The following is a 25,386-nucleotide window of genomic DNA, read 5'->3' as shown; positions in this document are numbered from 1 at the left end:
GAGAACCGCTCAGCCAAGTTCTTCCAATGCAGGCCTGGGCTGGGGCGCCCGAAAGGTGAGCTGCTGGAAAGACGCCACTTCCGCCCTCCCCGCCCTCGAGTCTCCTGCTGCTGCCGGAGGGAAGGATCTCCAAGAGTTTCCTCGCCAAAGGGAAAAGAAGGCGACGCGCAGGGCAAGAGACGGAGCTCTCCGAGCGGGTTTCCTGCTGCCCACCGGTCGGGGCTTTCTCTTTCCCGCGAGTTGGCCCGGGGATCGGGCCCACTGCCTCTCTGACTTCGCACAGTCTTCAGATCTTCTGAGTTTTTCTCTGGCGGAGGCTTTTGCTGGGCTGGGGCTGGCGGAAAATGAGCGCAATAGGGGAGAAGTTCTTCTTTTCAACAAATCTGTATCGTTCCCTCATTTATTTACAGCCTGAGTCCCGGTTTTTGCAATCCGCTAATTTCCTCCTTCTGGACATCTTGCTGGAGTTGAGGGAGACGGAGTGGGAGAAATTCAAGGGCGAACTGCTCAGATTCCCGGTCAAGGAGGGCGTCAGAAGAATCCCTGAGGAGTTGCTCAAGGAAGTCGGTGTTTGGGAGCTCATGGACCTGCTGCTTGGCTACCAAGGTGAGGCTTATGCTGTGGAGGTGATGGCCCTGGTGCTGCAGGCGATGGACTACAAGCCGCCGGTGGATGATCCCTCGTCTGTCACCTGCCTAAGTAAGGGACTGGGAGCGGGGCTGGGGTTCGACCCGACTGATGGTGCTGCTGACACCTCCCGGGTTCTGTCTGTACCGAGAGCTCAGCTCCCTCCCATGGTTGCCTTCGTCCTTGGGTGGGGAAACCTTTGGAGCAGGAGATTCGCATATCCTCCTGGGCAACATTCCAAAAATTCCTAGAATCTAAGAGTTGGAAGGGACCCCAAGGGACATCTAGTCCAACCCCCCAGCAATTTAGGGATTTCAGCTAAAGCATCCATGACAGATAGATGGCCATACAACCTCTTCTTAAAAACCTCCAAGGAAGGAGAGTCCACCAGCACCACCTCTTGTGGGAGTCTGTTCCACTGCTGAACAGCTATTACTGTCAGAAGGTTTTTCCTGAATGTTTAGTCGGAATCTCCTTTCTTGCAACTTGAAGCCATTGCCTCGAGTCCTACCCTCCAGAGCAGGAGAAAAGACCCAAAGGCCAGTGGGGAGGGTGGAGGTCCAAGGTGAAAGTGAGTGGAATGATGGATGTAAATCTTCCCTGTGTAAAGTGAGCTGGTGTCTTCCCACACCCCTCTGCCCTCCATCTAAACCAGAAAGAAGCATTATTTGAGCCAGGGCTGGCCCAAGACATATTAGCACCTGAGGCAAAACACAACATGGCATCCACTCTCTACCAGGGAAGAAGGAACATCAGAAACAGGGTGGGAAATAAATGTAGAAGCCTGCAAATAGTTAAGAAGAGGCGTTTAAGTTAAGAGAGTCTTCATATTCTCCTGGATCAGTTTCTCTCTTCTGGGCCATACTGAGCTACTTGAATCACCTGAGAGTCTAGAAGGATGGAAAGCTGCCTTAGGGCATATTGGGCCAGTTGGTCCATCTAGCTCCTTCCAGGGATTTATGCAAGAATCTTTCCCAGCCCTATCTGGAGGCTCCCGGGATTAAACCTGGGATCCTTTGCATGCATGTGATCTACGGCAAACCCACAGCCGGCCCTACTTAGTCTGAAAGTGCTACCTATTCAATGTGCTCCAACAGGAAGAGAAAGGGAATGTAGGAATGCTGGATTTTTCTGTTCAATATGGCTACTAACATCAATAATCACCACAGTGCAGATTACACATGTATGCCTGCTGGCCACACTGAATACCTTAAAGGAGTCAGATCTGAAGAAGTTTAAGGACATACTCAGCATGTTCCCCTTCAAGGAAGGCTATGTCAGTATCCCCAGGAAACTGCTGAAGAAAGCAAATGTGTGGGAGCTCACAGAACTGCTTCTTGCACACTGTGATGAGGATTATGCTGTGGAAGTGGCTTCAGAGGTGCTGAAAGCCTTTGACTGTGAGCCCCAGCCAGAATGTCTCCCTGGTTTCACCTGGAAAGGTAAGGAACTTGGAAGGTAGAACATTGGCTGAGTCTGATGGGACTGGGTGGAGAGGAGGCTTATTGAGCAGGGCTTTGTGTGTGTGTGTGTGTGTGAAATCTATGTGCCAATCTGAGTATGTTTTCTTGACATTGTGGGAATGTTAAGGAAGGTAGGAGAGGATATATTGTTTGATATTATCCCTCCTCACTCACACTAGTGATAAACAGCAGAGCACATTCCCCTTGCAACTTATTGGAAGCAAGTTGATGATTAGTTAGGACCTCTGCCTCCCAAGGGAGTCTGTTGCACTGCTGAACAGCTCTTACTGTCAGAAAGTTCTTTCTGATATTTAGTCAGAATCTCCTTTCTTGTAACTTGAAGCCATTGGTTCGTGTCCTACCCTCAAGAGCAGGAGAAAACAAGCATGCTCCCTCCTCCATGTGACAGCCCATAATATATTTGAAGGTGGCTATCATATCTCCTTTCAGTCTCCTCTTTATCAGGCTAAACATACACCGCTCCTTCAAGCGCCCCTCACAAGGCTTGGTTTCCAGACCCTTGATCATCTTGGTTGCCCCCCTCTGCACACGTTCCAGCTTGTCAACATCCTTCTTAAGTTGTGGTGCCCAGAACTGGACACAGTATTCCAGATGTGGTTTGACCAAGGCAAAATAAAGTAATACTATTATTTCCCTTGATCTGGACAATATACTTCTGTTGATTCAGCCTAGAATAGCATTAGCTTTTTTATGCTGCTGTATCATACAGTTGACTCATGTTAAGCTTGTAGTCCACTAAGACCCCTAGATCCTTTTCACATGTACGGTACTACTGGTTGTCAGGTCGATAGGCTCTCCCACACAAGACAAGTTCTCTGATTATTTTCTTACTTAGATCCCGAGACCTCGCCAAATTCATTCATTTTCACTAGTGCTTTTTGTATGCCTTCAGTTGGGTTTTCAGTAGTAATAATCACATCATCAGCAAATGCCTTCACCTTGTAATATTGGCTACCTAAATTGATGCCCCTTATTTCCTGGTCTTTCCTTATTGCTATTAAGAGAGTCTCCAACGTTGTGATAAATAAAGAGTGGGGACAAGGGACAACCTTGTCTAGTCCCTCTTTCTATATTAAATTCTTCAGTGATTTCATTATTTATAATTATTTTGGCTTTCTGGTTGTCATAAATTGCCTTAATTCCATTCATGATGTGGTTTCCTATTCACAAGCTCTCAAAAGTTTTAATTAAGAAGTTCCATGACACACTGTCAAAAGCCTTCTCTGCATCTACCAGTAGCATTGCTACCTTTTTGCTTGGTTTCATTTCTGTATATTCCAGTAAGTCAATAATTATCCTTGTATTATTTCTTATTTGCCTCCCCGGTAAAAAGACGGCTTGATCATTTCCTATTACCCTGTTTAAGAAATTTGTCAGCCTGTTAGCCAGGATACCTGTAAATATTTTATAATCCATGTGTAGTAGTGAAATTGGTCTATAATTCTTAATATGTTTCCTTAGATGCCTCCTACTTTTCTTTCTTGTTGGTATTGTCTGCCTTTGTGCCTTCAGTATGTCACCCATGACATTAACAGCCAAAATAGTGTTGGAAAGGAGCATGCATCCCACATTAAGCTTTAGGTCACCCAAAATGATACCTTCACATCACTGGCACACTGACCTGTATGAGATGGAAGTGAATTCTTTCTATACCAATGCTGTCTTTCAGGCAATACAATGCCAAATCTGTGTGTCAATGCCAAATAATGGTTAAAATATGTAGAAATGGAAAGGACTCAGTAAAGCTGTTGACATGCACTCACTTTCTCAATATCTAGCAGCAGAGCGACTTTGCAAAATGCATGTTTCAAGGCACCGGTCAGCTGAATTCTTGTCGTCAAAAATTAATCAAGCTCTGGAGGAACTGTTTCCATCAGAAAAAGCCACTAAAGGGTAATTTCTGTACTTATATAATTGATTGAAGCCACCATTTTAGCTACAATTATAGCAATGTTTCCCCCTCTCAACTAACCCTTCCAATCCAAAACAAATGTAAAATCCATTAATCTTAAAACAATACAAGTCAGTTAGCAAGCTTTCCTGCATAAAACAAAAATGATTTAGCACTAATTTAATAAAAGTGTGTGCGCCCCTGCTTGGGGGAAAAATACTTTGAAAATTGCTATTTTGGACCTTTCCCACTTTCTGCATCAACCATTGTGCAGGAAAACCAAAGTGCATATTTTCCACTGATGCTGGCAGCTTGCCAGATACTTTAAAGCCTTAGCAACTGGGGAATGGAGGCAGGGCTCCACAGGCATTGGAAGGCCCCAGGGAGTGCATCTGAGGGCTACCTGTGGTCCACTGGCTGCAGGTATCCTGCCTGTGTCATAGAATACCAGACCTGGAGGGAACTCAGTGGGCCATCTAGTCTAGTCCAACTGCTGCTTGAAGCAGGAAAGCAAGAGCTAGGGTCTCCCCAGCAAATGACTCTTGGTATCTGAAAGACCTTGTTAACCCTCAAGCACTGTATGTCACATTAAGATGGTCTGAGGGCAGGGAACTTTCTAGTTGCTTGGGGGGACAAAGTGGTCAGCAGCAAATGGCTCACAGTCAGGATAGCTTAGCTGGGATTAACATCTCATTCCGGCCTCATGGAGGGACGAGTTGGGAGGGCACGGTAAGGATTGGAATTTGTTTTTGAGAAAAGAACCCCTAAGGGACCAGGAACCCAAAGATTAGGGAAGGCTTGAAGAAAAGGGCCACAGCAAGGAGTAGAGTGGTTCACATAAACTTCAAGCAACCCTGAGATGGGAAGCTAGAGGGCAACCCATAAGCCAATTTCAAGCACCACAAAAACAATTTCATAACAATATCATAAACTGTGGGGATGCGGGTGGCGCTGTGTGGGTTAAACCACAGAGCCTAGGGCTTGCTGATCAGAAGGTCGGCGGTTCAAATCCCCGTGATGGGGTGAGCTCCCGTTGTTCGGTCCCAGCTCCTGCCCACCTAGCAATTCGGAAGCACGCCAAAGTGCAAGTAGATAAATAGGTACCACTCCAGGCAGGAAGGTAAACAGCGTTTCCGTGTGCTGCTCTGGTTCGCCAGAAGCGGCTTAGTCATGCTGGCCACATGACCCGGAAGCTGTACGCCGGCTCCCTCGGCCAGTAAAGCGAGATGAGCGCCACAACCCTAGAGTCGGACACGACTGGACCTAATGGTCAGGGGTCCCTTTACCTTTTATAATAAATTAGCATAGTTTCTTAACATGTTGATAATACAAATTTAGGTGGGCCAACAGTTTGATTCCGTGTGAGAGACAGTGGCGCCAACTTAAACAAATTATGGGTGGGGCAGGCCTGCCTACTTCCCCTATGACCTCCCCCTTGCTGCACCAAGTCTGGTGTCAGGCCGGTGTACACCCAGGCAGCTGCATTGAGTGTAGACAGTCGGTGTCGGTATTTGCAGCCTGACCAGGGTGCTTGTTCTGCCTCCCGACACCGACTGTCTACACTCAATGCAGCTGCCTGGGTGTACACTGGCCTGACACCAGACTTGGTGCAGCAAGGGGGAGGTCATAGGGGAAGTATGTCAGCTGCCTCCTCTCAGCCGGGCACCCGCCTTTCCCATGCCTGCGATCACCCACTGGCCAGGCATGCTCATCTTCGCTCGGGCTGCGGTGCAGGAGGGTTCCACACAGAGAGACGGAGCAAACAATTGATGGAGGGATGGGGAGCCAGGTGGGGGATGGACCACACACTCACATGCACCCCCTGCCCCTGCTGTTTACCACTTTGCTCCTCCTGGAAGAAAGCCAGAAACAGAGAGTGATGCCTAGCTGGGGGTAGACAGCAAACCAAGGGAGGGAGACAGGAAGGCAGGTGGATGGGCAGTGGTGGGGAGAAAATATTGAGGGGGATGTGTTCCCAGAAGAAAATTATTAGGGGGCTGGCCAAAGGTCCCTGGTTGGCATTTATGGTAAGGGAGCAGTCTGTATCCCAACTACGTTCTAATTCACCTCCCCCGCCTTCTGTTGCCTAAATAAAATAAATGTTTCTGTCACAGGTCAGTGGAAAGATCCACAGTCTCTTGTGATGAGATGATCTGCAAGGGAAGAAAACAATTAATGGAAATTCTTGATCAATATATTGTACTTCTGGTAGAAGTGCTATACTATTACTATGTCATCACTCTGAAAGAATACAGAGACCTTTCCGAAACACTGACAATTTTAAAGAGGAATAGTGAAAAATTGCTGAGTATAATCCAGGAAAGGGGGGAGCAAGCTTGTTGCAGGTTCCTGGAATGTGTAGAAACGGTACGTCCAGGTTCAATTCTGATTCTGCTGTCTGCAAGGCATGGTGAGTTTGACTTAGAGCTCTGAATCTTCAAGGGCAGTTCAACTTACTTCCTCCTTACAACAGTCATGTCATGCAAATAACTGTCTTCCTTTTACAGGTTTGGATCAAACTCCACTCAAGGCAGCTGGCCCAGTAGAACCACAACGGGAAGGAAGCAGGAAGATGGAGAACCCGGCAGGTCCTGGGGAAGGTGTCATGTGTGAGGTAAGAGGCTGACCTGTATTTCCTGCCCACAGGGATAAGGTACACACTGCTCTTTTCAACATGAAGCTACTGAATTTAAATTTCTAGTTCCCTAAGGATAACAATTATCCCATCTAAGGTAATTATTTACATATTTGCTATTGGCTGGTAGCAGGAAATAAGGCTGCATCTAACCAGTTCCTCCTTGTGCTGATAACTCATGGTGAGAGTCATTGCAATGCACACTTACCACACTCTGTTTCCATTTACTCGGGAATCATCTTGCCTTGCTCTCATTTTATGGTCCAGTTGACTTCACGTTCCAAATCCTCCCATATTTTCCAGTGCTCTAAACATTTTTATATTAACAAGCATTCAACTCATGTTAGGAATAGTCAGGTGTCAGTGTGTGGATACCTGTCTGCGGAAAATAATCCTCTGAGTGCATCTTGACTCCTGGTTACATGCATGGTTGGGTTCTAAATTCCAGGATACGGCTTCCCTGTTATCCCTACTTATCTGGATGATGAATATTATTGAATGTGTGTCAGTATAATGAGATCTTATAATGTTATATTAAACATACATATTTTAAAAACAAAATAAAAAAATTCCTTCCAGTAATGTTCATGCACATGAAAACTCATACCAAGAACAAACTTAGTTGGTCTCTAAGGTGCTAATGGAAGGATTTATTTATTTTTTGTATTTTTATTTTTATTTTTGTTTTGACTATGGCAGACCAACATGGCTACCTACCTGTAACTAAATACATATTTTAAATAATGCTGTTACCAGCAGTTTACTAACACACTGTACAGGAATCACTCTAGGTTAGTCTACTGTGGACAAAATGAATACAGAGCACAGCAGGTGAAGAAGAAGCTGTAGCAGTGTGTAGTTATGGCTTGGAGCTCAAGCAGTGCTCCTTGGTGTGGTCACAGGAGTGATAGAAACAGACAAGAATGTCATCTTTTCAGATGGGATCTACATTCTGGCATCCACCTAAATGATTATAGTTTCATTATAGGGTCTTCCAGAAAAAATAAAACCGGAGGTGGTTTGGGACTCAGAAAGGCGCAACGAAGCATACAGGTGAGTGATCTCTCCATCAGATATTTGAAAACCTTTTCCCTTCAGGGAATGGTTTCTACATTTAACTGTTCCACAGAGCACATCTAGTTTCTGTGGGTCTCACAGTCATCACATATGGTGGCGCTCTCTAAAACATACATCTATGTTTTGCACGTTGCAGTGCATGGTGGGCAAATTCTCTTTGAAGGAAGCTTATGAACCAATCCTGATCTTTTCATTGAGGAACTTCTGGGTTCCCTCAAAAACAGCTGGAAAATCATTACTTTGGAGCATTGCTGTTGCTTATTATTTCCAGAAGGGCGAAAAATATAGAATTCTTTGTTTTTTGGAGGAATTGTTGTTTCTCCTCCTTAAAAACAATTTATTGGTATGATTTAAGTTATATCCCACCTTTCTCCCAAGGAGTTCAAGGTGGCATGCATGGTTTCCCTCCCAATCACTTGAAAGCAGTGTGCTTTTTGGTCTGGTGTTTAGAGCTAAATGGGTATATGGGTTACAGAACTCTGGCCATGGTTACTGAGTATGAGAAATTTCCCTGTTGTTCTAGTATCATCAGCACAAGGGTAAACAGAAGATGAGTAGTTATTTACACCAGCTTGCTTTGCTCTGCATGAAGGCACCATTTTAAAAACACCTTCTCTGTATAAGAAAAATAACTCAGCATGTAAAGCATCTCCCGAAAAAAATATCAATTAGACCAGCAGAGGAAGTTCCCACAATTCATGTTTGACGTGCAGCGTAAATTAATAATGCAGAATCTTCTTCAGTAAAAGAATAAAAGTTAGAACAACTTAGTAAAAGTGAGTTAAAATAAATATCCCGCCTTTCACTCCCTTTAAGGAGTCTCAAAGCGGCTAACATTCTCCTTTCCCTTCCTCCCCCACAACAAACACTCTGTGAGGTGAGTGGGGCTGAGAGACTTCAGAGAAGTGTGACTAGCCCAAGGTCACCCGGCGGCTGCATGTCGAGTAGCGGGGACGCGAACCCAGTTCACCAGATTACGAGTCCATCGCTCTTAACCACAACACCACACTGGCTCTCACAGCATAGTGAACAGAAGATTAAGTTAGCTTTAGAGCATAAACAGAGTTAGTGATACAATATTTATACAGAGAATGAGTCATCCTCAGGATTCAGTGATTCAGCATGCTAAATGATTCTGCAGCTTTTCAGCATTTCACAACATTTCCAGACTCCTTTACTGCTTCTGCTCTCAAATACCTTTGTCACATGACAATGTTCAACCTGCTTCCACTTTCATCTTTCCCTTTGTGCCATTCAGAGTACGCTCCACTGAGGCTGGCTCCTTCTATTGCGGTGATACGGATCTCATATGTGAAGTGAAAGAAGCTGTGACAGTAACATACCACTTTGATTCATGGCCTAAACATCTGGAAGAACAGACCACTGAGGAGTTGCATGTCGCTGGCCCTCTGCTCAGCATTAAAGTTGATGCTGATGCAGTACAAGCTGTGGCAGCCATTCACATCCCTCACTGCTTGTGTCTTGAAGGTATGGCAGGCGAAAAACTGTCAGCATTATAACCATAATAGGAGGAATCCTAAACAGGAATAACTTCCATTAATGTTTCCAGAATGCTATGGGTGTGGTGTGGATTCTAGAAATCAGTAGTGCTGGCTTACCAGTCTTTTGCAAATTTTCAAAATGTTCCAACTGTGCTGTTTTATTATTTTCTATGATTTGCATTCTGTTGTAAGCTGCCATGTGAGCATATTGTCCTGTGAAACAACGTTGTAAACCTTTTAAAAGACAATGAGAAAATAAATGTTTGCATGAAATAGGGAGGGGTTAAGTTTCACTTTCCCACTGCGAACATGTTTGTCTTTTCAGGTGAAGACAGTTCCCATGTCTACATTGCACATTTTGTTGAAGGGGAGATGAGGCTGGAGAAACCAGACAGAGTGGAGCCTCACCATGCTGTGTTGGAAAACCCCAAGTTCTCTTCCCTTGGAGTCGTTTTCAAAAAGTGGTTCAAGCAAAAGATCAACACTGTCGTACTGCTCTATCATACACTTCAACTTGAAACACCAACATTTCACCTGTACCTCCTTCCCAATGACTCTTCTATAGTAAAGGTAGCTAGGAGTCTCCAACTTTGATTGGTATTGCAGATTACGTGGAGCATTTGCTTGATCATTCTAACTCCAACAGACTAGCTATGCAACATTAAACTATACTTATCTTTGTTGGAATTGATCTGTTTTACCAAACTTCTAGCCAACGTCAACATGCTACTAGAGAGAAGATTAACAGTTGCCCTCCACCGGATGACTTAGCTTCTCACCAACAATGTTGTTTTAAAGTGAAGTTTGCAATATTGAAATTTCCCTTTGTTAGGCAGCCTGCTTGCTAGAGACCAAGTGTCCTGTCTGGTTCTCTAAACAAACGTTGTTGTCACTGACTTGTGAAAACAAAATTCTAAGCACATTCTGTTGGAAGCCTTCACTGAAATAAGTAAGGCTTCCTTCAGATTTATTGATGAACAAATTCAGCTTTGTTCATTAAGGAATCAGCTTGATAATTATGAGTTGTCTTTAAGAACTCTTGAGGAAAAACATTCTTCTTCTTCTTGATTTGCAGCGTTGGCACATGGGCGATAAAGCACATTATCATATTACCTTCTCAATCTGAACTTTTCTTAAAATTGTCTTCTTATGCTTCATTCAAATATTGAGGTTTTATGGCTTCTGTTGTTTCCTGCATGGTCTCATCAAGAGAAGATGCAGGTGGACGCAGGATTGCTGGTACCTCTCTGCCAACTAGCTCAGGCTTAGTTCAGGCTGCCCAGTTCAAGAGCTCTGGCGTGAGTTCCCCATGTGTAGTTTCTAGTGCCATAGTGGTCTAATTTTCTTCATACTGCAGATGTGGAATCTGTGTATCTGCCGATGCTCTTGGACTACAGCATCCATCATCCCTGACCCAAGCTGGTTGGGGTTGATTTGAGTCCAACAACATCTGGAGGGTATCAGGCTCCCCATTCCTGCCTTAGCTGTTGTTACGGCGCCAAGAAGGTTGTAGGGATCCAGTCTTCAAGAAGTTTGGTTCCCTCTTTGCATATCTAAAAAGTGAATTTATTTGCCATTCCCAGGCGGTTGAGAAGCATGAAGTAAATTCAAAGAGAATAGAGAAACCCCCTATGACCCTAAAACCTCTGGTGATTGGCTCTCAGGTCTCTTTGAAGGCTTCAGAGGATGTCACAGTCTGTCCTAAGGTGAGACAAATATGATGAAAGGTTTTACTGGGGGAGAGTCAAACTGTGAAGTCCCAAATTCAACCAGAATCCCTCTTCACCTTATAATTTGACTCCCTTGGAATGGTGGGTTGGGCTAAGACAGATTCACACCTACAGAGGTTTCATTCTTTCCCACAGGAGCTGAAGTTTCAATACCTGGATGCAGAGAAACTGCAGCAGTACCTAGAACTGTCTGCTGAGCAAATGCAAGACAAGTTCAACTTCTACCTGATGAAGAAGGGCACGAATGAAATTGTTTGGGAGGCGCATTTAAAAAGAAGTGAGTTTTGATCAAGGGACCATAGCCTGGGAAGCAGGATGGAAAAGGACCACTGGTGGCATTCCCTCTTTGACGGCCTCTTTCTTATTCTTTTTCAGAAGAGTTAATTTCAAGGGAGTTGGATTCTCCCATTCTACACCCAGCACAAGGTGAGCAGGTTTTAATTTCCCTTGTATTTGTATCCCACTTTCCTCCCAATAGGAGCAGACAGGGCTGAGGATACAGTAGCAGATGCACTGCAGGGAAACAAAAAGTAACGTTTGTAACTTTATTCAACAACAGCCCTCCTAGACAAGGTGGTCTGGCCTTATTGTTTGGTTTTTTTAGGTGTTTTTTTTTACAGACATTTCCCACCCAGATTCAACTAATTCAACATGGCAGCACAAGGCACCACCAGGGCAATGGGACTTTCTCCTCTCCTTGCCCTGCTCACCTCAAACTTCTCTGGAGGCAGTGGCGTACGGAGCCGCTTTGCCGCCTGGAGCAGCAAATGTGGGGGCACCCCCCCGGGGGGGCAGGGTGCCGCTCCGTAGTGTGACATCACGATGCACGCGCGCTATGGAGCGCAGTCCATCCAGGCTGCGGCTGGGGGCAACAGAGGCAGCTCCTGCCTCGCCGGGAAATGAGCGAAGCTGGGCGCGAGCAGCCGCCGCATGGAAGTGGTGCCGGGCAGAATCTTGGGAGTCGCGGGGGGGGGGTGGCGCCGAGTGTCACCCCCCCCCCCTCCAGGCTGGAACTGGCTGGAACCTTCCTACACCACTGCCTGGAGGGTCATAAAACTGCAGAACAGAGTTCAGAGGGAGGATTCAGGAAATTGTCCCATCTGACAAGCAGAACTGCCTTTGCTGACGTTGAATTCCTCCCTTGAAGTTTTACAGCGTGAGCTTCTCCATTTTAAATTGAGTGTCAGTTCTTAACATATCCAAGAGAAACTTGGGTGTGATTTGGAAGTCTTGGGCTCATCTCCCACCTGCTCATTTTATCCATTGTCCCTGCTTGCTTTGTGTGTGTATTCCCTCCCCCTTCCCCTTCCCAGGTGCTTGTGGCTACACACCAACCAATGCATCATTCAGCAGAACTAACCCAGGACATGGTGTGGAAGGCAGGTAAGACTTACCCCTTTCACCCCCACTCCATTTCACCACTAAAGACCAGTCCTGCCATTGGGCACAATGAAGCAGCTGCCTCAGGCAGGCAGCAGGTATTGGAGAATGGGAAGCAATGGGGAGGTGCTGAAAGCCATTACTCAGAATTCAGATAAATTCTTGGGGGAAGTTGCATGTATGATGAATGCTGAACACTTCTGAAGACAGAGGTGTGTGTTTGTGGAGAGGGAGGGAGAGAGAGAGGGGGGGGAGAGAGAGAGAGATTCCACAAAATGTGGGGAAATCCACCAATTTCTTTATGGCTGGAGCTTTTATCTACCACTGCAGATTCACCTAACCCCAGCCAACATTTATCTGTACTCTGCTGTTTACCAGTGCTTTGAACTATATCCTAGTAGCTATGTGGTACAAAACCAGACAGAGACTGTTTTAATGAAATAAATATATACTTGATTTATTATAATCTATAAAGGAATGATGGGATGAATACTCTTACTTCAGTTTGTTAGTGTTTTTTAAGGCATATGTATATTTGCTTTAATAAATTTAGCTTACAATCCTCTATCTCAGTATTTAAAACAGAAGTCACCAAATGTTTTAGACTGGTGGTCCATTTTGAACCTTGAGAGTGTGTCTGTTTTTTCCTGCCTCTGGGGGGGTGACAATGCAGAAGGATGGAGAAGACCATCACTGACCACCTGATGTTCACCCTGGAGAACTTGCAAGAGAACGAACTCAAGAAATTCAAGCTCAAGCTCCATGAGTTTCCTGTTAAGAAGGGCTGTAACAACATCCCCCTAGGGACACTGGAGAAGGCAGATGTGGTGGACCTGAGCCAACTCCTCCTGAGTTTCTACATGGAGGATTATGCTGTGCAGGTGACGGCTGATGTCCTCAGAGCTATCAACTGCAGGGATGAGGCACAGAGGCTCCTCAGTCTCACTGGGTGAGAAAGGAGGAGTCCCAGCTTGTGGAGTTTGCTGTGAGGTAGGGCAAATGGAGTGTCACCTGCCCCAGCCCCATTACACCCTGTGAGTGGAGGGAGATTGATTCCGATAATCTCTTCATGGGACCTGTGAGGGTGGAAAACTTTATACCAGGTAAAAGGTAAAGGACCCATAGACTGTTAAGTTTGGTCAAATGAGACTTTGGGATAGATAGATAGATAGATAGATAGATAGATAGATAGATAGATAGATAGATTTATTGTCATTGTCCGTATATACACAGTATACACAACAACGAAAATCAAACACCCAAAGACCGGATTTACCATACACATTTGCACATATCTCCAACACTCTCATCCTTATTAAAACATAATCTATTAAAACATAACATAATCCAGAGTATAACATAACCTATTAAAAGCATAGCATAACCTAAAAGCCTGTCTCATTCCTTACTACTCACTGCTTACTATTACTTACTACTGACCCTGAGATCATTATTAAGTGCAATCAAAGCTCTTGGATAGAAACTATTCAGAAGGCATGTGGTTCAAGTTTTCATTATCCTGTATCTTCTGCCCGAAGGCAACAGTTCAAAAAGGTTGTGAGCAGGATGGGTGGGATCTCTCAGGATGTTGTGTGACTTCTTCAAACAGCGAGTGCTCATCTCACTTTTCAGGCTGAGGGAGCCAGTGTTTGTCCACACACAGCTTCCTGGGTCATGTGGCCAGAATGACTAAACCGCTACTGTCGCCTGGAGGGCCATGACGGAAACCAGAGTGCACAGAAATGCCATTCGCCTTCCCACCACAGCAGTACCTACCGGTATTTATCTACTTGAACTAATAAAAATTATTATCTAATTAAAAAAGTATTAAAAAAGTAATTTGGCATTGTTATAATGAAGCTATTATTGGACTGTAAATGAAATAAACCCTGGGGTGCTCAGGGTAGGAGCTAAGGAATTTGGCAGGCCACTTCCTGGGTCTTGGTAGGCTAAATCTGTGGGATATTGGTAGGCTAAATCAGCCTCATATAACTGACATGCATTGTTGCTGTTGGCATCCGTCTGTCCCAAGAGACAATGGAATGCACCTCCGGGTGTCAAACCACTGTGTTAGCAGCATTGAAGTGACCTTCCCAGGGCACAAGCCTGTGCAGTGTGCATGGAGGTACTGAGCTGTCCAGATGACAAGAAACACACACACACACACCCTCAGCCTCACTGATGATCTGGGCCCATAACCAATATTGGAACTCCAGGGGGGGGGAACGCACAGCCCCCAAACTGAGAAACCTCTATAGGCGTCTTCCTTCTGGATGCAGCACAGGATGGTCGTAATTCTTCAGTCCCGGTGTGCAGCAGCAACACATATCTGAAGATATGTGCACACTCGAACAGCAGAGTGAAGCTGGAAGCTGAGGCTGTGAGGTGCGGCATCTAAATATATACCGGACAAAGAAATCATGGCATCCCTCTCACATCTTCTCCAAGAGAGAGAGGGGGGGGGGAAAGTACAATACAATGGAAGACACTTTCCAAGCATGGAGTGTAACCACAGACATGTGATGTAACAATCACACATCTAGCAACGGAAGAGGATGAAAATGCTGACAGTGCAAAGGAAAGCAGAGTAATACGTTTGGCACCAGCTTGTCTACAGGAGTTGCCAGAAGGAGGCAGACAAGGTGCCATCTAACCGCCTTAGGGACTCCACTCTGGATTTGTGTAGTGTTTACTCATTAGCCGTTTCTTCTCCTGAATATATCTCGCAAGGCAGTGGAGTTTAGGATCAGAGTTTTCCTTTTCCTAGATGGGCTACCTTCCTGGGTTTACAAGCCAAATCTATCCCTCACTTCCTAGAGCATGTGCAAAAACTGCCTTCTTGACCATTGGACCCACTATTGGTCTCATCCGCTCAAGCTGTCAGAACCTGTCTTCACATGCAGGGGAATTACCTAACTCACTGAGGGTTTGAGACCCATTGGCTACCCTCACCTTGTTTAGCCAGCCAGTCAAAGCTGTTTCCTGGAGTGTGGCCGCTATCGTATGATGACAGCTTGAAGGAGCCACAGATGAGAGTAGAGTGCAGGGTGGAGATCAAAGCTGGGCAAACTACCCCTGAAGAAGTGTGATGTGTCGTCTACCAGAGATACTACCCTTCCCCAATAGGTACCCCATGCACCCCCTTACATGCTTGACACTAATTAATGCATGAATGGGTTAAGACCATAGAGTAAGCTGTCCTGCCAGGCTTAGCTCCATATATTTCTCTGGTTCTCATCCCCTGCTTTCTCATGCCTTCCCCTGTACTACATTATGAAAGGATATGAACCTGTTCTTTGAACTTTAGTTTTATGACTACCAATCCAGATAATAAAGTTTGCTGGTGCATGAGAGTTTCAGGCATGTTACTGTAAACAAGATTAAACATTACAAGCAGTATAATACACTGTAGGGCGGTGATCTCTTCCTTGTTGACAGCAAGGTGGAGAAAGGTTTGAAGATGGATTCATACATATATGACCTTTGGGCTTGTTGGTTCCTGCAGAGAATAACCTGGTCGCTTATGCAGCTTGGCATTTGCATGAAACTGCAGGAAGAGTTTTGTCTGGTGATTTATCATATGGTTTCATGGAGCCAATTCCTGGGGTGAAGAGCTCTCCCTCACTGGAGGTCTTCAGGCAGTCTTGACAGCCACCTGCTGAACATGCTGTAGGGCTGGATTTTCTGCCTCAGGCCACATCGCCTGCAAAACTCCCTCCAGCTCTATAGGATGCTGAGGATACTCCTTTCTCCCCTCCTCACATTATTTCAGGGTGGATGTAGAGGTCTTGAATTCTTGTCTGAGACCTGCCAGGGGAAAGGATGTGGGTGCAGAAATGGAATATTAATCACTGGAATAACTGAGCCAGTTACCTATTGTAACACAGAATGTGCAGCCGCGTGGCTGATGAATCTGGTTAGAAGATTTTACCTGTTGCAATCACATACAGAGATATGCTTGTATGTTAAAAATAAATAGGCCTACTTGTTGCGTCACAAAACTCGGTTAAGGAGTTCCTCCAGCTCTTTGTGGGTCGGGAATTAGTAAGAAGATCCCCCAAAGGGGAAAGAAACCTAGCGTTGGAGAGCACAACAAAAGCCCACCCCCAATAAGAATCCTGGGAACCATGGTTTACCTCTCAGACGCGTCCCAGCACCCTTAACAAAATACAGCTCCCAGTATTGTGTTTTTTTGCGGGGGGGGGTGCTTTAAATTCGCGAACGGCGAGTAATTTCTTCTCGCACACTTACCGGTAAGCATTTTCCTGTCCCACCTTCCGGGCGCTCATCCCGGCTTCAGACCCTGCGCAGAGAGAGAGAGGGAGAGAGAGAATTCTCTTCCCTTTGGAGAATTGCGCTTCGGAGTTATTCCTCGAGGAACCTCTGGGCCAAGTTCTTCCACCGCAGGGCTGGGCAGCAGGTGAGCCCGAAAGGTGAAGCGAAACCCCGCCCTCGAGTCTCCTGCAGCTGCCGGAGGGAAGGATCTTTAACGAGAGTTTCCTCGCCAAAAGGAACAGAAAGCGACGAGGAGAGGAGAGAAAGCCGGCGGCGCTCGGAGCGGGTTTCCCGCTGCTGCCCTCGCGCCAAGCCTCTCCCCCCCCGGGGAGTCAGGCAGACGCCACGAGTTGGCACCCACTTCCCTTGGCAGAGTCTCGAGATCTGGGTCTTTGGGTGGCCGTGGTTTCTGCTGTGCTGGGGGAGGAGCGCGATGGCGAAGAAGCTCGTCCTCAATCTCCCGGCTCTCTCCTTCAAAGCTCCCCCAAGAAAGGGGGGAGACGAGGGCAGCATTTTCCCCGCGACGCGGCTGCCCAAAGCGGGTCCCTCGCTCTTTCTGGAGCCGCAGCCTTGGGCGATTCATTGCGCCGCTCGACTTCTTCTGGGCACCTTGCTGGACTTGCGGGACGAGGACTGGAAGAAATTCAAGGGCGAACTGCTCAGATTCCCGGTCAAGGAGGGCGTCGTAAGAATCCCCAAAAGGTTGCTGAAGGAAGCCGATGCTCGGCAGCTCAGGGATCTATTAATCCACTACTATGGTGAGGCTTACGCCGTGGAGGTGGCGGCGCTGGTGCTGCAGGCGATGGACTACAAGCCCCCGGTGGGCTCTCTCTTCGTTCTCATCAGGCTAAGTAAGGATCTCCCTCCGGAGAGGGGTGGATCCATGTGGCTGCTGGTGGTGACACCTTGGGGGTTCTGTTTGTACTGACAGCGCACAGCTCCTTCCCATGGCTGTAGTCGCCCAGGGGTGGGGCAACTTTTCCAGCAAAGGTCAATGTTAGGCAGGACCAGCAGTGAAAGTGAGCGGAATGATGGGTGTCAATGTTACCTGCGTAAAGTGGGCTGGTGTTTTCCCTCTGCCCTCCATCTAGACCAGAAAGAAGCATTATCGGGGCTGGGGGGGGGGGGGGGCTGGCCCAAGAGAGTTAACCCCCGAGGGGAAACCAAAAAAAATAAAAAAATGGCATCCACTCCTCACCAGGGAAGATGGAACATCAGGATCAAGGTGGGGAATAACGATATGCGTTGGGATCTGCTGCCCCTGTGGATCATGCCACCTGACCTGAGGCAGTTGTCTCACCTTGCCTCATGAGTATGCCAGCCCTGATCAGAGCTCAAGGCCCCATTCAATGAAGGCAGACACCCCAGGAGGGTTTTCAGGCTGGGTCAGTGAGGGGTGTGGCCTGAGAGGAGCATTCCAAGGGCTTGAAGGAGGGGCGTGGACGGTGGAGTAGCCCATTTGGCCACAGGGTTTGAGATTCCCTGCTCCTAGATTAGCCTAGCCCCAAAGTGCAGTAATAAATAACAAAAAATATCAAACTGAGATATTTTTAGTACATGCACTATTTTCTATAGAAAGCTTTTGGCTGATGGCAATAATTCTCAGCAGCTTTCTATGCCAATGCTTAAGAAATTGCAAATATGGTATCTTCATCTTAGGATGCAGAGAACAGCAAAGAAACAGTTTACAGTACATGAATTTCTTGTGGTCCTTTGGACTTGGGGTTCAGATTTTCCCTTGTGGAATGCAGTCTTCTTTCCTTCATGTTTGAAGCCTGCAAATAGTTAAGAGGCATGTGAATTAAGAAAGTCTTCAGGCCATCATAACCCCCTTGGAGTGGTTTCTGTCTTCTAAGTCAGGCTGAATTGCTGGAATCATTGGAAATCATAGAAAGATGGAAAGCTTCCTTAGGGCACATTGGACAGAGTTGGTCCAGCTCATTCCAAGGTTTTAGGCAGGAATATTTCCCAGCCCTATCTGGAGACTCCAGGGATTGAACCTGGAATCCTTTGTATGCATGTGATCTACCACTGATCCGTGGCCCTTTCCCACTTAGTGCTACCTATTCAAGGTTTTCCAACAGGTAGAGAAGGGGAAGGGGAATGTAGGAACGCTGGATTTTTTCCCCCTGTTCAATACTGCTACTAACATCAATAATTCCAACAGTAAGGATTACACATTTATGCCTGCTGGTCAACCTGAAAACCTTGAAGGAGTCAGATCTGAAGACATTCAAGGATAAACTCAGCATGTTCCCCTTCAAGGAAGGCTATGTCAGTATCCCCAAGGGGTTGCTGGAGGAAGCAAATGTTTGGGAGCTCACAGAATTGCTGCTCACCTACTGCGCTGAGGATTATTCGGTGGAGGTGGTGTCAGAGGTGCTGAAGGCCACTGAATGTGAGCCCTTGCCAGAATGGCTCTTTCGTCTCATCGGGAAAGGTAAGGAACTTGGAAGGGAGAACACTGGCTGAGTCTGATGGTCTTCTTCTAGGAATGGGGCTGGGTGTAAAGGAATCTTCTTAGAAGGGCATTTGGGTGTGTCTGAAACCTGTGCAGCATTCTGAATATGTATTCTGGACAAAATCGGAGGGAAGACTCTGAAATCAATATCTCTTCAAGTTTCACAATGATTTTATAAAACCAATGCCATCACGTCAGAACAATATTATCCCTTCCCCTCTGCTTACATATGCCTTCTGGCCCTGATGGTTCTGGCTAAACTTCAGCTAGGCTATGGGTTTGATGAGCTAAAGCTGTTTATGTGTACTCACTTTCTCATTACTGTATATCTAACAGCAGAGCAACCCCCCAAAACGCATGTTTCAAGGCACCGGACAGCTGTAGTATTGTCTTCAAAAATTATTCAAGGTCTGGAGGAACTGGTTTCATCAGAAAGAGCCACCAAAGCCAAAGGGTAATTTCTGCACTTTTACTTAAGTGACTGAAGCCACCATTTTAGCAATGTGTTTTCCCCTCTCAGTTAGCACCGCACCAAACTACACCCTCAATGCAAAACAAATGCAAAACGCTTCAGTTTTAAACATTATACGACAAGAATGTTACTTGCCCAAAAATGGAAAGACGAAGGAGTCCAAGCAAAGGAAGAATGGATACAAAAACTTATGGAATATGCAGAAATGGAGAAACTTACCGGAAGAGTAAGAAACCAAGATTAAAAAAAAACTTTTTTATTTAAAAGGATGGAAATGGTTTATTGAATATTTACAGATAAATTGTAAACAGATAAAAACACTGGCATGATTATTGTAATAACCTGCAGCTATACAAGAGTATATATATAAAGAAGATAAATAAATGAGTAAGTGAGGTTAATCTGGATATGCAGAAGATATTAAAAATAAATTTAAGGAACGGCAGAAAGAAGTGGAAGGAAGCAAAGTTTTCAAATGTCAAAATAATTGTAAAATCAGTGAAATGTATATATCTGAATAGTATAAATAAAATTACACACACACACACACACACACATTCTAAGTCATTTAGCAAGCTCTCCTGCTTAAAACAAATAAATGCTTTAGCACCAATTTAATAATTGCGTGTGTGCTTTTTAAAGGGAAAGGCTGCTTGGAAGAAAGAATATTTTTTAAATCACCATGTTGCACCTTTCCGTTCCCTGCCAACAGATGACTTTCTAAGTCAACCATTGGGCAGTAAAACCAAAGTGCATATTTTCTGCTGAAGCTGTCAGGCTGCCAGATACTTTTCAGGCCGGCCTCACTCCACAACCATAAAGGTGCAGAACCGGTGGAATATATTGAGCTGTGAAACAGGGAAGTCTGGGTCAGATGTTGCCTATACAACGAAGGCACTGTGTGGAATGTTTCTCAGCCCCCCCCCATCCTGCCCATATAAAGATAATAATGCTAAGATAAGAACTAAATATAAGAACTGGCTGGGGTTACTGGAAGGATATTCGAGTGAGTCTATTTCATAGACTCCCACCAGATGTCAAGGAAACAAACAAACAACTATCTGACTTTTAGAAGACATCTGAAGGCAGCCCAGTTTAGGGAAGTTTCTAATGTTTGATGTTCTGTCATGTTTTTAATATTCCCCAGAGTGGCTGTGGAAACCCAGCCCAATGGACAGGGTATATTATTATTATTATTATTATTATTATTATTATTATTATTATTATTGCTATTTGTTGTTGTTGTTGTTTGTTGTTGTAGTAGAATAGGGGACAGCAGGACATTATTTTTATGCCTGAGGGTTGTGTGTGCAGGTGATTAGTGTGTTGGGGGCTGCACACTTGCTCAAATATGTGCACAGACACACTCAGCTTCACAATTCTCATTCCCACTCTCTCTTACATACACAACTTTCCCCTCCGCTCATTTCACATGTACACTTTTAGCTCCCTCTTCACCTGCTGGCACACCTGATTATGAAGGTGAAATCGCACAGCTTAAGGCTAAGAAAAGAAGGCAAGGTTCCCCAAGTGTTGGCGGGCCCCAGGGTGTGCAGCTGAGGACTACCAATGGCCCACTGGCTGCAAGTTGGCCACCTAACCAGGTTCTAGTTCTCCCCCTGCTTCTGTTTCTGCCACAGGTCATTGAAAAGATTTGGATTCTTTAGTGATGAGATGATCTGCAAGGGAAGAGAACAGTTGATTGAAATTATTGAAGAGGACCTAGACTTTGTTTTGCACACCCTACACTCTTGCTCTGTCATCACACTACAAGAATACAAGGACGTTTTCAAAATGGAGACAGATTCTAAAGAGAAAATTAAAAAATTGCTAAGTATAATCCTGGAAAGGGGAGAACAAGCTTGTTGCCGGTTCCTGGAATGTTTAGAAATGGTACGTCCAGCTTCTGTTCGGGTCCTGCTATTTGCAGTACTGGGTGGATTTGACTTCATGTCATTCTTATTCCTCAAGGTCATTTTTTTTGCATCTTTCTTCATTTTCACAACAGTCATGCTTGTTTAAAAATAAAGTCCAGGTTTCTGGCCAGTCACTGCTGCAGTCTGAATCTCTCCTATTCAGAGAGGAAACGAGGAACCAGCAAATGGTGCATTCTGAAGATCCTGGAGAAAGCGTCATGTGCATCCATTGTCCCAGCGAGGTAAGGGTTGTACTGGCTGCATCTAAACAGGTGGCCCCATGTGCTAATAAACTATGGCAAGTGGGCAATGGGCACTTATCACACCGTGTCTCCAGTTTAGTGTGGGATCTTCTTGCCTCACTCATATTTTGTGGAGGGTCCAGCTGTTTGTTACGTTTCAATCCCCCTGTGTTTCCCGGAGCTTAAATGTTTCTTCATTTGCATGCATTGAGGTACAGATCTTTCCAATATTGGCATGTCCACAGGTGTCTCCAGAAATAATTCTTTGGGTGAAGGGAGAGTGGGAGAATCTGGTATGGATGGACACCAAGTGCCAACCCACAGTGTCCCCTTCTTCCCCCTCATCTGTACTTATGGAGGAAATGTTAATGGATGTTTGGGTTGCAGCCATGCTATCATAGAATCATCGAGTTGGAAGAGACCACAAGGGCCATCCAGTCCAACCCCCTGCCAAGCAGGAAACACCATCAAAGCATTCCTGACAGGTGGCTGTCAAGCCTCTGCTTAAAGACCTCCAAAGAAGGAGACTCCACCACACTCCTTGGTAGCAAATTCCACTGCCGAACAGCTCTTACTGTCAGGAAGTTCTTCCTAATGTTTAGGTGGAATCTTCTTTCTTGTAGTTTGAATCCATTGCCCCGTGTCCGCTTCCCTGGAGCAGCAGAAAACAACCTTTCACCCTCCTCTATATGACATCCTTTTATATATTTGAACATGGCTATCGTATCACCCCTTAACCTTCTCTTCTCCAGGCTAAACATACCCAGCTCCCTAAGCCGTTCCTCATAAGGCATTGTTTCCAGGCCTTTGACCATTTTGGTTGCCCTCTTCTGGACACGTTCCAGCTTGTCAGTATCCTTCTTGAACTGTGGTGCCCAGAACCATAACGAGATATTTTGGAATATTTTATCTTCTTTTAAAGTTTTTTTTTTAAAATGGATCAGCAGTTCACACAGTATTTCAGAATTCAGCACAGGTCCAACTACTATACTAAAAATGAATACAGAATGCAGCAGGTATAAGGAGCTTTTAGCAATGTGTAGCTGTGGGGTGGAGCTCAAGAAGGGCTCCTTGATGTGGTCATCATAGTGGGTGTTCCTGTTTTCAGATAGGAGGAGGAATGTGGTATCAATTCGGACAATTTATTCTTTGTTATAGGAGCTTCCAGGAAAGATAAGACCAGAGAAAGTTTGGGATTCACAAAGGAGCGACGAAACTTACAGGTGAGTAAAACTCTTTTCAAAAGCTTCCTACCGTCAGAGAATGTTTTCTGCATTGCATGTGGATATGGTGATGCTCCCACACTCCGGTGCTCTCTAAGGCATACTCTGCTTGCCCCTGTGGGTGCACATCGCTGTGGAAGATGAGTAGTGGACATAAAGCATGTACCCCGTAACATAAATCCTGGCTACACCCATGCCACAGCACAGTATCAGATGAAGAGCCAAAAGTTAAGTACCAAAATTTCAGTCAATGCTGGACTGAAATACTGCTAATGATCATTGTTATCAAGAGGGCACATTTGACATGACCCACAAATCGCTTATAAGAGTTTATCAGCTGGAACAGTGGAGGAAGCTGCATTGATCTCTTCCAAGCCCTTTTGTCTTTCTCGCCTTCAGATTTTGCTTCACTAAGGCTGGCTCCTTCCTTTGCTGTTGTACTGACCTTATATTTAAGGTAAGGGGAGCTGTGACCATAACATACCACTTTGATTCATGGCCTCAACACCTGCATGAATGGCAAATGATAGAGCTGGCTGTCGCTGGTCCTTTGCTCAACATCCGAGCGGATCCAGAAGAAGCTGTGGCAGAAGTTCACTTCCCTCACTTCTTGTGTCTTGCAGGTATGGTAGGAAGAAAAGCTTCCAATAATAGGGTGGTAATATTCATTCCTGTTTAAGGTTCTTCCTTTTGTCTATCATGTGCATTCCTTAATGGTTGGATAATGCTATGGGCTGGTTCAGTGGATCATAATACTTTACCTGCCTTTTGTGGCTTCTTTTGATTTTGCAAGAATTCTGCCTTTTTCTTTGACTCACTAAATTTTGTACTGTATGACTTACTGTATACTGTATTTTGTACTGTAACTTGCTTTAGGAGGACATTGCTCTGTAATGTGGACTTTTAAAAACACCTCTAGATTCTTAGGAGTAGGTCTTTTTGTGCAAGATCCCGAATCTTTCAGTGGAGGCCTTGAAGTTTTACAGCCACTCCGAGTCGACACCATTATTTGCTTAAAGTTTAAAAAAGACACACTGCCATTCATTAGCTGAGATATAATCCACCTCTAGATTATGATAACAAAACAAACACTTAAGAACATAGAGTCTGCTGGATCAGGCCAATGGCTTGACTTGCATTAAACAGGAAGGGAGAAGGGGTGAGTTTTCTCACCTAAACTCAAGTCTACAGTAAGGTGGTACCTCAGGTTACATACGCTTCAGGTTACATACGCTTCAGGTTACAAACTCCGCTAACCCAGAAATAACGCTTCAGGTTAAGAACTTGGCTTCAGGATAAGAACAGAAATCGTGCTCTGGCAGCGCAGCGGCAGCTGGATCTCCCATTAGCTAAAGTGGTGCTTCAGGTTAAGAACAGTTTCAGGTTAAGAACAGACCTCCAGAATGAATTAAGTATGCAACCAGAGGTACCACTGTATAGTGAAATGTTTGCTCATGTTTCCTTTGTGTGTGTTTTTTCAGGTAAAGACAGTTCCCATGTCTACATAGCATGTTTTGTTGAAGGAAAGATGAGACTGGGGAAGCCAGATAGCGTGCGGCCATATCATGCTGTATTGAAAGCCCCCAGCTTCTATTCCTGTGGGGTCATCTTCAAAAAGGCAATGTTTAAACAAAAGATTATGGTCCACACCATGGCACTGCTCTATCAGGAGCTGGAAATCTCAGTCCCAAAATTCCACCTGTACCTCCTACCCAACGACTCTTCCCTAAGAAAGGTAACTGGGAATCTCCAACTCTGATTTGTGTTCCAGGCAGGCTAGATTATTAGCCTGATTTTGATTATGAAAACAATTATACTATTAAATGTCTATTCTGTTAGAAGTACTGGGGTGCAACTCAGTATGTGCTGAAGGCTGATGTAGCTGCATGGGTGAAAGTAGTTTTCCTGGATTGTCCTTTAACCTTTGCTGACCTTCCTTCAGACCTTCCTTTGGGTTGCTGATCTCTACTTCCTTCTTCTCCATGCCATCCTTGGGAGAGGAGACATCTCTTCTGGATCTCTCTCTATCTGAGATGCAGGAGTAAGCAAAGGGACCCAGTCTTCCATAGTTTTGGTGTCTTCCTTTCATGTCTCCAAAGTGACCATGTTTGCCCTTCCCAGAATGTCTATAAATTTGAGGAAATGTGGCCTTCAAGGAGACTGTCAAAACCCTCTGGAGCACTCAAGCCTCTGAAGATTGGCTCTCGCGTCTTCATCCAAAATTTAGACGGCGTCACAGTCTGCCCTGAGGTAGGAGACCAGAGGTGATTATAGGGGTTGTCTGGAGGGAACCAAGGCTGTGAGGTTTAACAGTGGGAGGAACCAAACCAGGAAGCCTTCAGCCTTTTGTTCACCCCCTTTTGAATGCTGGGGAGGTGGGGGAATTACATTGGAAGTGTTGGGACACATCTTAGCTTGCACTTGAGGCTGGTGTGTCTGCATGGGGAAAGGGAGGCAGAGGAGGACAGAAC

At 45.4% G+C, this 25,386-nt stretch overlaps 3 protein-coding genes and 1 long non-coding RNA gene across 4 annotated transcripts; all 4 read left to right on the top strand.

The window, feature by feature from the left end:
* Positions 1-581: 581 nt before the first annotated feature.
* Positions 582-10,859, top strand: LOC117057518 (the record flags this gene model as incomplete). The annotated part of the gene is made up of 6 exons (XM_033168368.1): positions 582-699; positions 1,797-2,069; positions 6,510-6,616; positions 8,848-9,202; positions 9,542-9,786; positions 10,800-10,859. Coding segments are annotated over exons 1-6 (1,158 nt in total), but the record flags the coding sequence as incomplete, so codon positions are not given.
* Positions 10,860-10,861: 2 nt separating this feature from the next.
* Positions 10,862-11,217, top strand: LOC117058160. Its single transcript, XR_004427841.1, has 2 exons — positions 10,862-10,922; positions 11,082-11,217. It is a non-coding gene; the product is annotated as an uncharacterized LOC117058160 (long non-coding RNA).
* A 110-nt stretch (positions 11,218-11,327) lies between these two features.
* LOC117058159 (pyrin domain-containing protein 1-like) lies at positions 11,328-13,447 on the top strand. Its single transcript, XM_033169128.1, has 3 exons — positions 11,328-11,372; positions 12,260-12,329; positions 13,000-13,447. Exon 3 carries the CDS (start codon positions 13,004-13,006, stop codon positions 13,277-13,279), a length of 276 nt encoding a protein of 91 aa, XP_033025019.1. The 5' UTR covers positions 11,328-11,372; positions 12,260-12,329; positions 13,000-13,003; the 3' UTR covers positions 13,280-13,447.
* A 5,070-nt stretch (positions 13,448-18,517) lies between these two features.
* On the top strand, positions 18,518-25,183 carry LOC117057517 (NACHT, LRR and PYD domains-containing protein 1b allele 5-like). The gene is made up of 8 exons (XM_033168366.1): positions 18,518-19,041; positions 19,399-19,516; positions 21,175-21,427; positions 21,543-21,692; positions 22,851-22,915; positions 23,315-23,538; positions 24,397-24,650; positions 25,037-25,183. The coding sequence occupies exons 1-8, from the start codon at positions 18,852-18,854 to the stop codon at positions 25,181-25,183; spliced, it is 1,401 nt and encodes a 466-aa protein (XP_033024257.1). The 5' UTR covers positions 18,518-18,851.
* Positions 25,184-25,386: the final 203 nt, after the last annotated feature.

The sequence above is a fragment of the Lacerta agilis genome, chromosome 14, assembly GCF_009819535.1.
Source record: "Lacerta agilis isolate rLacAgi1 chromosome 14, rLacAgi1.pri, whole genome shotgun sequence".
Taxonomy (NCBI): Eukaryota; Metazoa; Chordata; class Lepidosauria; order Squamata; family Lacertidae; genus Lacerta; species Lacerta agilis.
Note: the sequence above shows the minus strand (reverse complement) of the source record. Positions and strands in the feature narration are given on the sequence as shown.

Excerpts from the sequence above, each read along its gene's own strand:
- LOC117057517 (XM_033168366.1), top strand. The coding sequence starts at position 18,852 with ATGTTCCCCTTCAAGGAAGGCTATGTCAGTATCCCCAAGGGGTTGCTG. Across the intron at positions 23,539-24,396 it reads TCACTTCTTGTGTCTTGCAG|GTAAAGACAGTTCCCATGTC; the intron begins GTATGGTAGGAA and ends GTGTTTTTTCAG. Across the intron at positions 24,651-25,036 it reads ACGACTCTTCCCTAAGAAAG|AATGTCTATAAATTTGAGGA; the intron begins GTAACTGGGAAT and ends TGCCCTTCCCAG.
- LOC117058159 (XM_033169128.1), top strand. The coding sequence starts at position 13,004 with ATGGAGAAGACCATCACTGACCACCTGATGTTCACCCTGGAGAACTTG.